Source organism: Elephantulus edwardii, unplaced genomic scaffold (assembly GCF_000299155.1).
Source record: "Elephantulus edwardii isolate Elephantulus edwardi_28Jun2011 unplaced genomic scaffold, EleEdw1.0 scaffold00024, whole genome shotgun sequence".
Lineage (NCBI taxonomy): Eukaryota > Metazoa > Chordata > Mammalia > Macroscelidea > Macroscelididae > Elephantulus > Elephantulus edwardii.
In genome coordinates this window covers 1,943,532-1,960,991 of record NW_006399774.1, presented here as the reverse complement: position 1 = coordinate 1,960,991, position 17,460 = coordinate 1,943,532, and the positions used below count along the sequence as shown (strand labels likewise).

The following is a 17,460-nucleotide window of genomic DNA, read 5'->3' as shown; positions in this document are numbered from 1 at the left end:
TGTCGCCGGCTGCGGCCCGCGGGTTGGGCTCGCTGGACGCGGCCTGGACTTCCGCTCGCTGGGCGGTCTGCGCCCTGGTGGAGGCCTCGGCGCCCGGCTGCGGTCGCGTCCTTCCGCGTGGGCCCTGGGCCGCCCACCGAGCCCCGCTGCGGGCAGGGGCGGAGGGCCGCCTCCTCGGCGGAGCGGAACCCCCGGGCGGTTCATTGTTTAAACAAAGCTGTGAAGATGCATAGGAAGGGAAGTTGGAGCTGACCGTGAATCCACGGGCAATACGGAGGAAAGCAAAGGCTTGAGAGCAGAGTAGCTGGAAATGCAGTTCTGATCAGGCCCCGGCCGTGCACGGCAGCAACCTCCAGCCACTCCCGGGATCCCGGGGCTCCTCTGCCTTCGTCATCCGGGGCCCAGAAGGAGGAGACCCCCATTTTCCCCCAAGTTGTTTACAAGGGTTATAGTGACGGGTTCCGTGTTTACTGAGCCGCCAGGGTCCTGGCTGGGGTGTGGACCATCCCGTGCTCCCGGGACACAGAGCCCCGGGAAGTCAGAACCAAATCAGAGCTAGAACATTTTAATCCTCCTTGATTTATCACAAGCCAGGATTTACTGTTAGAGGAAACTGGCTTTTGCATTCTGAACAGACAGGTTGTGGATCCAGGATAAGGATCTCTGGTGGCACAATGGAAAAGCGTTAAACTGCTAACCCCAAAGATCAGGAGTTCAAATCCATCAGATGTTCTCGATCTCGAGGAAGCTTCCTTAAAGGTTCACAGCCTTAGAAACCTGGGGCAGTTGTACTCTGACCAGTAGGGTGGGTATCCAGGATGTTTTCAAACGGCTAAAAGATCATGTTTCGGTGGGTTTGTTTTTTAAAAAAAGAAAACATTAACAACTTTGATAACACTGCAATCCTGGATGCTCGTGCTTCCAATTCAGCAGATTCTCTGCTGAAGAAGGAGGGACAATCTCCTCCAATGCCAGTCAGATCCGATTTGACCGTACACACACACAAAAAAAATATTTTTTTTTTTAAAGTGGGGGCTTCTCATGTAATACTGGTTCAAAGCCCAAGCTCACCCTGGCTGTCACCTCCATTTGTTTCCAAGGCTGGACGTCTAGGTGTTGAGACTGATGGATTTGAACTGCTGACCGACATTTTTGTTAGCAGCCCAATAGATTACAGCACTAGGGCTATAGAAATGATCGTTTACCCACTTGAACTGCACTTGAAAGTATCTAAGTGTGGGGGAAATGGTTTGAAGTGCCAATTGTCCACAGCGGAGGAGCCCATTAGGGGTGGCATGTATCACACCACCCCGTCATAATTTATGAGACCGCCCAATTTCTTGACAGGTGTAAAACCTCTGTAGAGGGTGTTGTTGGCAAACGTCTACCAAAGGACCCCAGCAGCAGAGGAGAATGGACACTAGGCGTGTCTCGGGTCACAGAATAAATGCTGGGCAGTGACAACTCCTACTGTTTGAAAAGCTCATGTGTATTTTACACAAGATCTGTACTTCTTTAAATGTAAAAAAATGATAGAAAATTATATTTATTCCCGTAGGACATTCCACTGCCCATCCCTGAGGTTGAGGTGTTCTTTCCCTGGCTTCAGAATCCCTGACTAGAGGTGGAGACGTAGCTTAGGCCCATATATGGCTCGAGTTGTCATAAGCTTCCTGGGAGGTGGAGTCTCTCCTGCCATCTTTCCCTCTTGTCTCTTGGTGCCTCCTTCCTAGATCCATCCACTTTTCCCTGTAGTAACTTTGGAAAGTTGGATGAGGCAAGTAGTGACTGTCACAAGCAAAGGAGACAGAACTCCTGGAGGCTCTCACCCTGGCTATAAAAATGCACAGGGGCATTAATTAATCACTTTCTCTGCTTCCTGAAGAGCCAATGTCCATGAAGATAGAAAAGAGAGTGAAAGGTTTGAATTTTCGGGGTTAGGGGTTGGAAGATGGTAAACAGTATTGAGACCAAAAACATTTTGACAAGTCAGTCCTACATTCTCATGAACTGTAGTTTTTATTAACAAATGAAACAATATGACATTTAAATTGCTAGCAAGCAAAATTCAGTGTTTTTACAATGCTGATATACCACTAGACCCTAGCCTTAGAAAGTGTATCAGGAGTTTGCAGTTCAAGACTACTAGAGTGATTTTTTTTAATAGTACAGATACTTGAAGTTCATAATCCTCAGTTCACATGCACGAGGTATTCACATGACTGATTCTCACTTCACAAAAGCTCAGTGTACAAGGAGAATTGGCACAGCAGATGCATGCGTCTGTACTTAGAAGTACTTTTAAAACTCTTGTTTCACTTTACAAGAAATTTTCACACACGGTTCCTTTTGACTCGTGTGCACCACAAAGTTCACCAAATTAGAGTGACCCTTAGCTCAACCGTGTGCACCACAAAGTTCACCAAATTAGAGTGACCCTTAGCTCAACCGAGATGATTTCAGAGTAACAACCACTTTCCTACTCTAATCCTGATTAACTTGATTCTCTGTGTCCCCAAAGTGATTGTGAAATGCCCTCCCTAGAACAGCACTTGTCTTAGTGTGGTGTACAGACCCTGTGGAGCTCCAAGACTCCTGTTACTCTCATGTTCTTGCGGTGGTTGTTGTTAGGTGCCATTGAGTCGAGTACAACTCATAGCAATCCTATGAATAAAAGATCTGAACCCAGTCCTGTCCTGCACCATTCTCACTTCCTGACACAAGAGCCTGTTGTAGCAGGCACCATGTTAGCCCACCTGGTTGAGGGTCTTCCTCTTCTTCGCCAACCCTCCACCCTTCCCAGCATCATGCCCTTCTTTCTCCAAGGAATAGCACCTCCTAGCAACATATCCAAAGTATGTGAGGCAAAGCCTCATCATTCTTGCCTCCAAAGAGGCAGCACCCTCTGGCTGTACCCTCTCCAAGACATATCTGTTCGTTCTCGTGGCTCTCTGTGGGATGTTCTCCAACACCACAGCTCAAAAGCATCAACTCTTTTTTTCTGTCATCCTTACTCATTGACCAGGTCTCAGATGCATAGCTAGTAATCAGATAGACTATGGCCTGAATCAAATACACCTTAGTTAGAAAGGTTCCTAAATGTAGATTGTCTCAGTGCGATGCATCTATTTCCTGATTGCTGGTACCAAGGGTGTTAATTGTGGATCTAAGTAAGATGAAGCTGTTGACAGTTTCAATCTCCTCTCCATCCATCATGATATTGCCTATTGGTCCAGTGGTAAGATTCTTTGTTTTCTTGATAATGAGAAACGATCCATACTTAAGGCTACATTCCTTGATCTTCTGCAACAAATGCTTCCAGGCCTCCTCACTTTCAGCAAACTAGGTTGTGTTATCTGCATAATGCAACTTATTAATGAGTCTCCCTCCAATATTGATGCCACATTCCTCTTCCTAAGAGTCCAGCTTCTCAGATAATTTGCTCAGCATATAGATTGAACAGGTATGGAGATAGACTACAACCAGAAATAATTGATTGGCAATGAAAAATTTCAGAAAACGCCATACAATCAGAAGCCAATAATAATGATGAAATATGGTGAAAAGCAATAGTTATAATCCATGTCAACAAGAGCTCAGGAATTGTCAACTGCAGGGGAGCTCTGGTGGCCTAGTGGCAAGAAGCTGCACTACAATCCCAGGGGCTCACGGTTCGAATCCACCAGATGCTCCGCTGGGGAAGGAGGGACAATCTCCTCCTGTACCAGTCAGATCTGATTTGACGGTACATGCACACACACAAATAATAAAATAAATTTATTTTTTTTTTAAAAAAAAAGGAGTTGTCAACTGCAGTATTTCCTTAAGAGTATAAAGAAGTCCTTAAGGCCAAAAAGTGTGAGAACCCCTGCCTATGAATATTGAAATATATTATCCAGTGAGGACCAAGTTAAGACACATTATGAGCTTGTCCTTGACTAAATGGAGCTATACCTCTATGTGATTATATTTTCTTAAGAGTCATTTTAGTAATCACACAGCTTATTTTGGTTTTAAAGGTGGCCTTTAATGGGTCTTAGAAGCACATAGGTTAGGTTTTATATTTTCTTGCATGTGATTGTATATGTAAGTTTTCTTAGAGTAGATTGTGACATGATGCCTTTAGAATTAACATTTTAATATATCAACTTTCTGAGTCTCTAACCAGCTTCTACTTGGCATTTAAATATCCCTGAAATATCCCTGAACTGCTCCCCCCACCCCGCCTCAACTTATACTCAGAAATTAAAAACTAATTTTATTACTAACCTAAGGGGAAGAAAAAAATTGGGAAGACAAATCTTTCATAGATGCAGTGCTTTCCAAAGTCAGAAAGCCAGCCACGGTGACATTGTCCCCATTCTTCCCCTCATTACTCTGAGAGGGCTAACTGAAGAGATTTTAAGACAAATAGCCCACTCTTTCTGCACCGTGGGATAAGTGTACGAAATAAGCTTTGAAGACCAGCTAAGGAAAGCAAGCAAAAGACCAGCCTCATTCAAGCTTACTTCATGGGCTCTGAAATATTAATTATTAATAATGCTAATTGTGAATGCTATTTTTTTTTTATCCTGGTGAGTGGTTTAAACTATCTGAAAGAATCAATCTTACTTGAGAGTAGTGCTTTTTTTCAATTACCGACGTGGCTTGTGCATTGGATACTCATTTCTGCTTCAATGGAATAAAATCTAAGACTTCAGAGGACCCTTTTAGTGCCCTTGAAATGGGTAGTCTAAGTGGTGTTTAGTGTATGACGGGGCTATTATCTTTGAAAAGCAAATCATAATTCCTAAAAGCTGTTTTAGTCTCCTGTCCTTTCACTGAAACTGAAGTAGGAACACATGAATTGTAAACGTATGTGATTTTCATTCCCATTTCAAGCTACACCTCCGAAGATGTGTACCTCGATTTCTTGAGTCAGCCACATGTATATGGAAAGAAACATGCTCAGTGATGGACATGCATGCGAGTAGGAGGGGCAGGGGTGTCAGCAAAAAAGGAAGATCCTCAACAAAGTCTTTGAGCCAAATTGGCTCCAGTACACCTGTGACTGGGAAGATGGCACAGGACTGGCCACTCTTTGTTTCTGTTGTGTGTAGAGAGGATTCTGTGAGTTAGAACTGACTCCACAGTGCCTAACAACCAACTGGACAGAAGCTGAAAGCACGCGACCGCTACTCCAGTTACCAGTGTAGCAAAGATAAAGCCATTGCTTTTTTTTTTTTTTTATTTTATTTGAGTGTACCGTCAAATCAGATCTGACTGGTACAGGAGGGGATTGTCCCTCCTTCCCCGGCAGAGCATCTGGTGGATTTGAACCGTGCACCTCTGGGATTGCAGTGCAGCTTCTTGCCACTAGGCCACCAGAGCTCCCCTAAAGCCATTGCTTTTGTGATTTGATAACTTAAAACCAGCACTTATATTTGGTTTCTGAAACACAATTGGGGGGTTTTTTTCCTCTTTTAATGTAACATTTATTTTTAAAATTTTATTATTCTTAATAATTTTAATGACTTTTTTAATTTCCATTTACTCATTGTTGAACTTTTCTCCCTGCCAACCCCTCCCCTCTAGTTTGTTCTTCGTTTTGAAAAGTAAAAGAAAAATTCTTTCATTGTTATACAATCCCTCCCCCCAAGTCCACTCCTCTATGCAGCCTTCATTCTAGGCAACATATACATATTTTTTACAGCGTATTCTTTCGAAGTAATTTCCCCCCATTCATTCATTATTGCACATTTTCCTCCCTACCCACTCCCCCAATTCATTTTTCTCTTTGAAGATAAAAAAAAATTCTTTCATTGTTATATAATCTCCTCCAGTCCACAGTCCACTTTAATATGCATTTCTTTTTCTGTAATCTTATCATGAAAATAATACCTAATCCTATATTCCTTTTAAATAGTTCTCTCCCTCATCTCTTTCAATGCCGTATACATTATTTATCCCCTCTTTTCTTAGGTTTCCCCCCAACCCCAATGTCAGTCCCATTTTACAACAGTGGCACTATGCAGTATTTGTCCTTTTGTGACTGAGATGTTTCACTCAGCACACTGTCCTCCACAGTCACCCATTTTGTATGAGTTCTTTGTTTTTCAATGCAGCATAGTATTCCATTGTGTGAATATACCACAGCTTCTCTATCCATCCATTCATTTGTTGATGGGCACTTGGGTTGTTTTCAACTCTTTGCTATTGTGAACAAAGCCGCAATAAACATGGGTGTGCAAATATCTGCTTGGGTGGCACTTATGGTTTCTTTAGGGTATATTCCCAGTAGTGGAATTGCTGGGTTAAATGATATTTCTATTTCCAACTCTTTGAAAAAGCTCCATATTGCCTTCCATAGTGGTTGCACCATTTTACACTCCCACCAACAGTGAATAAGGGCCCCAGTTTCTCTACAACCTCGTCAGCATTTGCTATTTGGTGTTCTGTTGAATTTTGCTGTACTTACTTGGGTGAGATGATATCTCATAGTTGTTTTGATTTTCTTTTCTCTTAGAGCTAGGGATTTTGAACACTTCTTAAAAATATGAAACGCTTCACGAATTTGCGTGCCATCCTTGCTCAGGGGCCATGCTAATCTTCTCTGTATCGCTCCAATTTTAGTATATGTGCTGCTGAAGCAAGCACCACAATTGTTATTTTTATTATTTTATGAATATACCTGACAATCCCATCCCGTGGGCTGCCAAGAGAACAAACGAGTATGTCCTGGGGAAAGTGTAACCAGGGCGCTCTTTGGAGGCAAGGTTAGTGAAACTTCATCTTACATACTCTAGGCATGTTGGTAGGAGGGGCTAGTTTTTAGAAAAAAGACATCATGTTTGGAAAGGTAGAGGGTCAGCGAAGGAGGGGAAGACTTTTTAAGGAGATGGGCTGACACAGTGACTGGTACAATGGGCTCAAGATGAGGCTAGTGCAGGGCAGGGTTCAGACCTCTTGTTCAAAGGGCTCCTTGTTCATAAGGTCGCTATGAGCCCTGTTCAACTCGATGTCACGTAACAATAAAACCTGCCAATCTGAATTTACTCTAAAACCAAACGTAGCCACATCCATAAAGAAGACATCCTGATTTTAAGAGCTAACTCCCTTCTCTGCCTCTGCTTTCATTCCTCTGTTCACTATCTGATTTAGAAGATATAAGTAATGTTGGCTTTTATTATTGTTATCTACTTGAAGGGTTTTCTGGTTTGGTTTTGTTTTTTTAAGTTTCATTTGCATTGTTACGTGGTTGGGCATTTTATAGTCTTTGGTATCATGTCTGATTGTTGGTTGGCCCTCAGTGACTATACCGAATAGGAATGACGGCTAAAATAAGGTCATATAGTGGAAAGAGTGTGGGGTTTATGCCCTGAAGATCAGGGTTCAAATCCTGATTTCTGTTTATTTGTCGATTAGTTTAATATCTCTAAGCTGTAGCATAGTGTTTTAAGGTTGTGGCTTTTCGAAAGAGTCAGACCTCCGTTCCCAGGCAAGACTGCTGTGCTCCATCCGCACTTTCTCTCCGTCTGCTCCTGGCTGTCTCAGAAGCACCTCAGACCACGGGTCCCACCCCAAACGCAGGCTCTTCTCTCACAAACCGAAGTCTCCTTCCTACCTTTTCTCTCCGGGTGGAGAGGACCTCTGTCCAGTTAGACTTCTCCTCATCTTAAACACCCTGATTGCCCCCAGCACCTCCCAGCTAACTTGCCAGCCAGTCTTGTTGAGTTTAACTTTGAATCCAGTCTATTTCCTTCCACTTTTTTTTTTTTATGGAGAACAGACACAAGAGCTGGGTTCCTGCTGTCTGCCAGCAAGGACTTAATTGCCTCAATTACTAGGTGAGGGGATTCATTCCACTCTTCCTCCCCCACCCCAGACAAATCTGTCTTTTATTTTATTTTTTTGTGTGTGTACCGTCAAATCAGATCTGACTGGTACAGGAGGAGATTGTCCCTCCTTCTCCAGCAAAGCATCTGGTAGATTTGAACCACTCACCTCTGGGATTGCAGTGCAGCCTCTTGCCAATAGGCCACCAGAGCTGGCCAATTCATTCCACTCTTTCTACCAGAGCCTTTCATCCATCTCTCTTCTGACCACTACAGGACACCTCTGCCAGGTCTCCCTCCCATCCTTCCCTCGGCCCCTCCTCTAGGCCTCGGATAGTTAGGTCTCCATCATGTCTCTTCTATTCCACCACAGTCGACCTCTAACAGTTCTTCCTTACCATCGCTCTGTGTCATCTCTATTCTACCCACTGCTGTTGCCGCAAAGCTGACACAGAAGAACTGCCCCATACAGTTTCCAAGATTATAAATCTTTACAGAAGCAGCTACCCAACATTTAACCTGAACTCCTAACCTGTCATCTAAGTTTCTACCAGGTCTTCAGCGTTTCTCCTTTAGACCAGTACAGTAGGCCCTCTAACTGGCCTTCCTGCCGACTCGGCCATATATTAGTTTTGCCATTGATGCCATCTGATAAGGCCTCTCAGGACATCATTACATAGGAGATGTCTTAGCAGGTAACCTCTTTTTAAGTCCCCTGGCTTCCTACTGCTTTATCTTGAATGCTTTTTACTCTGTGTTTGCCCAGGTATTATTTTCATTCTTCAAATATCTGCTTGATTGGCATTTCCTCACACAGTCCACCTTGACACATATGCACGCCTGCGTGCTCCTAGATTGGACATTTTCCCACTTTATGATCTCATTGTTCCCTGTGTTTTCCTTCCATGGCTCTTATCAGAGTGGCTGTTATAAATGTGTGTGCTTAGCTGATTACATCCTCTTTCTTCTGTGCCTGCACTTTAGAAAGTTCACATGAACTCTGGCCCCAGTGCATGACCTTCCCAAGTTGCCCACCAAGCAGTAGTAGTTGGGTGAGTGACTTAGCATCTCCAAGTGTCAGGTTCTTCATCCGGAAGAGTGCTGTTGAGGGGTTAAATGGCATAATGTATGCAGAGAACATTGAAGTCCCTGAGTGGCTCACATCATTAAGTGCTCAATGTCTAGCCTAAAGGTTGGTGGTTTGAACCCACCCAGAGATACCTCAGAAGAGAGGTGTCATATGCTGCTCCCAGAGGACCAACGATCTTAAAAGTCCTGTGGAGCCGTTCTGCTCTGCACACATAGGGGCACCATGTCCAAAATCAGCTCAGCGGCAAATAATAACACGCAGACATGCAGAGTGTGTCCCTTGGCACCTAATGAGTGGTCCGATTGTTAATGCTGTGTCATTAATTATTATGATTTGTAATGCAGATGACACAATTTTGCTCGCTGAAACTGAGGAGGACCTCATGCACTTACTGCAGAGGGTCAAGGACTGCAGCCTTCAATATGGACTGAGGCTCAATGTCAAGAAGACAAAAATTCTCACCACCAGACCAATCGGTAGCATCAGGATGGATGGCGAAGAGATTGAGAGTGTTCACAGCTTCAGTTTGTTCGGCTCCACGGTCAACACTCTTGGCACCAGTAGCCAGGAAATCAAAAAACGTATTGCGATGGGAAAGTCTGCGGTTAGGGACCTCTCCAAAATACTCAAGAGCAACAGTGTCTCTCTGGAGACTAAGGTGTGCCTGATACAGGCCATGGTTTTTGCAATCACTTGTTATGCATCAGAGAGTTGGACAATGACTAGGGAGGATAGAAGGAGAATTGACGCCTTTGAGCTGTGGTGCTCAAATTGAATGTATCATGGACTGCCAAGAAAACAGATTCATTGTAGAGAGGGTTAAACCAGGCTACTCCTTGGAGGCAAGGATTCTGGGGCTTCACCCTGACATACTTTGGACATGTTGTAAGGAGAGACAGGTCTTTAGAGAGGGACATCATACTGGGTAGAGTAGAGGGACAGCGCAGGAGGGGAAGACCCTCTATGGGGTGGATTGATTCAGTGACTGGGGTAATCGGGATGGGTGTGTCAGAGGCAATGAGATTGCAACGGGATAGAGCACGGTTTAGAGCTGTTGTACATAGGGTCGCTATGAGTCGCAAACGACTCGACGGCACATAACAACAACAACAACAATGAAAATCACAAAATATCACGTAGCATGAAAGGAGTCCCGGTGACATAATATCTAACATGGCAGGCTGCTAACCAGGGTGGTGGCAACCTCCCAGCTGCTCCACAGGAGACAGGCTGACTGTCTCCTCCCGTGAAAATGTATGGCTTCAGAAACCCGACGGAAGGGCCCATGAGTCAGCCAGAAAGGTGGGTTCTGGTGGTGTGGAGGATATCTTGAGAGTTAAATGCAGTCACGTAGGTGAAAAGTTATTACAAACCACAAAGCACCAATCAGATTTTTAATTACTAGCCTGAAGACGCCCAAGGTGACATTTTAAAATGGAAAGATTCTTTCAGATTATAGCCCGCATTAGCAAATGTATCTGTCCTGGAAGTAGGGTGGCCAGAGCACTCCCCAGAAACCAGGGATGGTGCAGCTTTGTCTTAGACAGCCAGTTGAAGAGCTGGTAGCTACAAATTGAGGAGCGTTCTCCCATTCAATCCAGAATAAGTAGAAAATGAACTGTAAAACAGAATTGGTTTATCTGCACTAAGCCCTGAAGGAGCTCTGATGGCCTCGTGGATAAGGAGTAGTGCTACCAACCCCAAGGCAGGTGGTTCTAATTCACTGGCTGCTTTGGGGGAAAAGATGAGCAGTCTTCTCCTGTGTAATAATTTACAGCCTCAAAAACGGCCCGAGGCTCAGCTCTGAATCAGTTCTGACTCAACAGCATGTAACACTAGTCCTTAATACATAGATGTGGAGATTGAGGCTGGAGAGGGAGCACTGCCTGTAAATCACTGAGGAGTCAGGGTCAGGCTGGGACTGGAACTCGGCACTCTGCTCCCCTCCAAACATGTAACTGTCGATTGATTTAACAAATGTTACTCAACCCTGGACTGTCCTGTTCTGTTGTATGCAAGGTCACTGTCACTTGCATTTGATTTGACAGCACCAGATGACAGCAGCCTAACAGATAAGACCAAGGTGTGCCTGACTTAAGCCTAGATGTTTTAAGCTGCCTCATATCCATGTGAAAATTGGACAAGGAATAAAGTAGACAGAAGAACTGATGCCTTTGAATTTCAGTGATGGCAAAGAATAGCGAGTGTACAAATGTCGAAATAATAAACAAACTTCTCTTAGAAGTGAAGCCAGAATGCTTTTCAGGTGGGAGGACAGAGATTACATGTCACACACTTTGGACATGGATCAGGAGGGACAGTCCCTAGAGAAGGAAGGGCACACTTGGCAGAGTGTCATGGACAGTATTTTTCACTAAAAAGAAGATCTGTCCTGAGCTGGATGGACACAGCAGCTACAGCAGTGGATCCCAGCACCCCTGGACTGTGGGGATGGAGTAGGGCTGGCCAGTGCTCTGGTCGTTGAACACAGGGTCACTGTGTCATAGGTGACCCGACAGCTCCTCACAACAGACAGGATGTCTTCATGGGAAGATGGTCGGTCCTTCCACGTGTGGCAGGCCCCAGGCCCAGAGCAGAGTCTCCAGGGCCCTGCTTGAGACCCTCGGTCCTGACTGTGGTGAGTGTGACAGGCAGGCTTCTGAGCTGTTCCACTTGGAAAGCGAGGCCGCTGAGCAGCAAGTTTGTTTTGTTTTCAGAGGCTGGGACTGGCACAAGAGGAGATCGCCCATCTTAATCCTACAGAGCCAGTGGATCCAAACCACCTGCCTTTGGGTTGGCAAAACCACCCCTCACCCACTCGGCCATCCGCGGGTAGACATGGCTAATGTACTCAGCTCCTAACTGACGAGATAGATGTTTGCATCAGTGCTGAGGCACCTCGGGGAAAAGACCTGGCAGTGTACTCCAGAAAACCTTCCGTGAGTTGGAATTGGCTCAGTGGCACGTGGTGTGGCCCTCTGGCCAAAGGACACTTCTGTTCCTCAGCTCCTTTGTTGTTGTTATGTGCTTGTAGAGTCAGAACCAACCCAAAGCTGGCCCTCCCGCAGGTTTTCAGAGGCAGCAAATCACAAGGGAGGAGATTGCCCTTCTTTCTCCCACAGGGCTGCCGGCAGATTTGAACCACATGCCTTTAGGTTGGCAGCGCAAGTCTTTCCCTAAGCCACTAGAGCTCCCTCATTTAGCCAGAGTTTCTGCAGCAGGAAATAGTGTGATATTATCTCCAGTATCAGCACACTCAGAAGAAACGAGATTTTTTAAATTTTATTTTAATATTTTTTTAATAATTTTGATGAACATTTACAGAGATTTTGGATTTCCATTCATTCATTGCTGCATTTGAGATTTTTTTAACACGTTGCCATACACTTTTTAAATTGACGACCATGCTTAGAAACACATTTGCCATCATTTGCAGCAACATGTTAACTGTGCTTGCTTTTCACAAAAGTTACACCATTGATCATTTCATAAAGATCACCAAATTGTGCATCAAGAAAATAATTGTTGTTACATGCTGTCAATTAAGAGTAGACTCATGGCTGACACACCAAAGGGTTTTCAGAGACTGTGAATTAGATGGAAGGAGATTGCTTGTCTTTCTCCCACAGAAAATAATTAGATGCTATTTAATACCATAACGTAAAATTTATATTTTAACTGTTGGGTGTCAGGAGAAAAGTTTCTTTTCCATCTACTGATTATAGTGCCAACTTTCCTTTCTCTGGAAGCGTTGTTTTTTTCATTCTTTCTATCTGTATTTAACAGCCCTATCATTCCTATGGAGTGTGTGAATAATATGACTTCCCTTGCAAAATAAAGACACAACACTCGGGGGGGGGGGCCCAGCCTGGAGGTGGGAGTTAGGGATGAGTTGGGGGAAGGGGTGCATGCATGCGCACATGTTTTCTAGGTCTATGAGATGGAAAAGTCTGGAAACCATTTGTTTAGGTTAGCACTAGAATGCTTAGTGCAAAGTAACTAAGGGTTAGATCCTGAGGGACCACGTGAGCGGAGGAATTTGGATTTCATCCTAAGGGCAACAGGGAATCACAGGAGGATTTGAAGTATAATCATAACATTGAATTTGCCCTTTGCAAGGTCTCTGGCTTTTGCAGGAGTGGAGGATTGAGAAGGACAGTACTGGAGACGGAGATGAAGTGGGAGGTAGAACTCAAGTCTTGGCAGAGGGCCTGGAAGGGAGAGGAAGGACGAAGAAAATATTAAAAAGTTTATGTTGTTGGAACTCGGGTGGGTGGTGGATGTGAGAGCTGAGAGAAGCGGAAGTTGACTTCAGTGTCTGGTTCCTCAGAGTGTGGGTGACGGTGTCGGACACTGAGCGAGGGACAGGGCAGGAGCAGGTGTGTGGCCTTGGCTCCTGGTGATCCTTCGGGCAAGTGGAGTCGAGGAGAGCGGGAGGGCGCAACTGCAGCTTTCCCTGTGTCACGTCCGGGGTTCTTCCGAGGTAGCCAGCTGATGTGGATGGGGTGCTGGGACCTATAGAATGGGAGGATTTGTGAGCTGTCCACTGGACGCTAAGGATGCCTTCCTGGAGACGGAATGGGTAGAGCAGTGAGGGACACCCACAGGGCAGTGGCCTGGACACGAGGGAAGAGCTCTTACTGAAGTAGGAGTCCATCAAGTACTGGGGTCCTCGGGACTGGGCACGGTGGCCATCGGCGGCCTGGTGAGAACCACCATGCTGGGGCGTGAACAGTGAATGGACGTGATAGATGCCCATTTCTGCAAAGGCAGGGCAGCCAGGAGCTGAGCCGTCCCTGGAGGCTGCTGCAGCCTCAGCATTCCCAGCATCTGTGTGCAACCCAAACCATGTAGTGATGAGTCCAAAGGGGCCAGGCTGAGGGGAGAACGAAGATTTCACAAAGAATAGTACCGTCTACTGGGGCCCAGGAGTTATAGTGGTGCTGGAATGCCGTGATGCCTGGAACGGCACCTCCTCTTTCACACTCCAGCCTTGCTTAGGGGTGATGGACAGTGTCTTGTTATCAAGTGTTGCTTTAATAGGAAAAAGTGGATGACTGTAACAAACAGAAATTTAGGCTCTCACAGTCTGAAATAAGGTGCTGCCTCTCAGGGAAGGCTTTCTCTCCCTCTGTCCGCTCCAGAGGACAGTCCCTTCCTCCTTCCAACATCTGTGGCTCCACAGTCCTTGGCAATCTCCATATGTCCTGGCTTCCCCTGAATCAAGGAATTTCCCAGCAAAGGGAAACAACATGTCTGTCTCCTGGTCCTTCCTTCTGGATGCTACTCACTGCCTGTGATTTCTGTTCATTTGTTCAATTTCTTGCATCTCAAAAGACGTTGACCCACAATGCAACCTAATGTGGAGAATGCATCCTGTCTCCTTAATATAACTACCACTAATCTTGCCTCAGAACAAGGGAATACTGCATGGTTTAAGATCAGGAAGAATGTGTACCGGGGCTGGATCCTTTCTCCATACCTATTCAGTCCATTTGCTGAGCAAACAATTCACAAAGCCAGACTCTATGAAGAGGAGCATGGCATCAGGATTGGAGGAAGACTCATTAACAACCTGTGTTATGCTGATGACACAATCTTGTTTGCTGAGAGTAAGGACGATATGAAATCCTTGCTGCAGAAGGTAAAGGACTACAGCCTTCAGTATGATTACATCTCTATCAAGAAGACAAAGGAACACAAGCCCAACAGTCAGCATTATGATAGACAGAGAAAAGATTGAAGCTGTTAATGAAATATCTTACTTGGACCAGCAATCAACAGCCTTGGTACCAGCAGTCAGGATATCAGAAGATTTGCTACACTGGGCAAGTCTGCTGTCAGGGAACCTCTCCAAAACGTTAAAGGGCAATGATGTCAGTTTGAAGACTAATGTGTGCCTGATTGAGGCCTTGGTCTTCTCAATCACCTGCCATGCTTCATAGACCCAAACAATGAATAAGGATGACAAAAGAAGAATTGATGCCTTTGAGTGTGGTGCTGGAGAAGAGTACTGAATATCCCACGGATTGCCAAAAGAACAAATAGATGTGACTGAAAAGGGTGTGGTCAGAGTGTTCCTTGGAGGCAAAGATGACAAAGCTTTGTGTTTCATAATTTGGTCATGTGGCTAGGCAGGGCTATTCCCTGGAAAGGGACATCACACTTGGAAAGATGGAGGGTCAGCAAAGGAGAGGAGGACACCCCCCAATAAGATGGATTGACACTGTGACTTCAGCAATGGACTCTAATGTCTCAGAGATGGAGAGGATAGCACAGGATTGGGCAGGATTCGAATTGGCTGTTCATAGGGTCACCGTGAGTAATATTCAGCTCAACAGCACCTAACAATACAACCACAATCCTGCCTCCCTTACTTTGTTGTTGCTATTGTTATGTGCTGGTTAGGATTTACAAAATATAGGATAATTACATCCAAAGACCAAGTGGCCTAGCCAAATTGATATGGGGTTGGGGGGTAGGCAGAAATGCACTTCCATCCCTAACAGCAACAGGAACAGACCTAAAAAGAACCTCATTATGAAGGAAAGGAACTCCAAAAGTCATTAACTAGGACAAAAAGAATGTAAATTATGGCCTCAATCAAATAAATTCCTGCTGTTAGCATATAAGAAATGATTAAAATGACTAATAGAAATATTCAAAATATAGTACTAGTGCTAAAGAGAAGTCACTATAACAAACCTTGGAACAACATAAAAAGATTTCATTAGTAAAGAAAGAAAATACAGTAAAAGCATTTACCAAGAAATATAGTTGGTAAAATAGAGCAACTTCCAAAACAATTACTATAAGCAAAATATAACAACTGTCTTACCCAGGGATGGTTGTTAATCTCCAGGTCTTAAAGCATTCCATAAAACATGCCTTAAGTAGCAAATGTGATCAAAAGCGGTATGCCCAGGATTTTCTTTCTCTGGCCATGTTTCAAGCTCTTGGAAGCTTTCTACTTCTTATGCCACCATTCGCTGCTGCTTAATGTTATTCTGGGTAAATTTGCATTTAAGCCTGCCATTGGATTGGGCGTTCCATTCAAGAGCTGTTGTCTCCTTTAATTGGAAGAGGTGAATCCAACTTTTTGGGTTTTGTAATTGTGCAGTGCCTGTTGTTGTTATGTGCCATTGAGTCGCCTGCAACTCATAGTGACTCTGTGTACAATGGCCCTACACCCTGCTCTCTCCTGTGCCAATCTCACTGTCCCTGACACTCCTAACCCCATTACCCCAGTCACTGAATCAATCCATCTCATCGAGGCTCTTCCTTTCTTGCACTGTCCCTCCACCCTCCCAAGCATCATGATGTCCCTCTCCAAGGACAGGTTCCTCCTTGCAACATGTCCAGTGTATGTCAGATGAAGCTTGTCTGACATCTGAGCAGTGCATAGATTAGTTAAACGATGTGAGAACCTTTTCATCAAAGTTTTAATAAATCTTTTACTTGGCATCTCTTCCAGTAAAACATTGTGTCCTGGTTGAAACTTTGACATGTGGGCCATTATAACGATTGTTTTTGTCAAAGAGCTCTTTGACCAAAGAATTCTAATCTTTAGCATATAGTGAATCAAAGCCTCCCAACATTTCAGAATACTGATCTGAGTTAAAACCTATTCTTGCCAACTCATATGTTATTTTTTGTTGTTGTCATTATTTGCTGTCGAGTTAGAACTTATCCGTAGCTGACCCTCTGGCAGGTTTTCAGAGGCAGTTAATTGCACAGGAAGAAATTGCCCATCCTTCTCCTGTGGAGCAGCTGGTGGATGGTGGATTTCAACCCCGTGCATTTGGAATTGCAGCACAGCTTCTTACCACTAGGCCATCAGAGCCCTCTCATAATGAGCTTACAGCAGTTCAAAATCTTGTTCTGTCCTGTGCTATGAGTCGGATTCGACTTGACGGCACCTGACAACGATAACATCCTGTGCTGTCCTCCCATCATCATGTTGTTGCCGTCACTATGTCACCCCCTCTCGTCAGGGGTCTTCTTCTTCATTGACTCTCAGCTTTTCCAAACGTGATGTCTTTTTTCAAGGACTGACCCCTCCTGACAACGTGAGATAAATGTCCCCATCCTTGACCCTAAGGAGCAACCTGGTTGCACTTCCTCCCAGACAGATTTATTCGTTCTTTTGAAAATCCATGGGATACTCAATATTCTTCACTAATACCACAGTATTCTTCTTTGGTCTTCACTGTTCAATGTTCAGTTTTCACAGGCATGTGAAGCAATTGAAGATTGAGCCATAGCTTGTCAGGTGCACCTCAGTCTTTAAACTGATATCCTTGCTCTTTAACACTTTCAAGATGTTCTTGACAGGAGATTGTCCCATTGCAACATGTGCTTTGATTTCATGATTATTGATGCTGTGGGTGTTGAGTAGAGAGCTCTGATGGCCTAGTGGCAAGAAGCTGCGCTGTAATCCCAAAGGCACATGGTTTGACACCACCAGTTGCTCTGCAGGAGAAGAATGGGCAGTCTCCTCCCATGTGATTAACTGCCTCTGAAAACCTGCTGGAGAGTCAGCTATGGGTCTGTTCT

General features: G+C 44.7%; 1 protein-coding gene across 1 annotated transcript in view; it reads right to left on the bottom strand.

The window, feature by feature from the left end:
* The window catches only part of LOC102847138 (basic salivary proline-rich protein 4-like), a 1,893-nt gene extending 1,689 nt beyond the window's left edge, over positions 1-204 (bottom strand). Inside the window, exon 1 of the mRNA XM_006882800.1 lies at positions 34-204. Within this exon, the coding sequence (XP_006882862.1) occupies positions 34-204 (171 nt within the window). The remainder of the gene's footprint in view (positions 1-33) is intronic.
* Between the last annotated feature and the right edge of the window lie 17,256 nt (positions 205-17,460).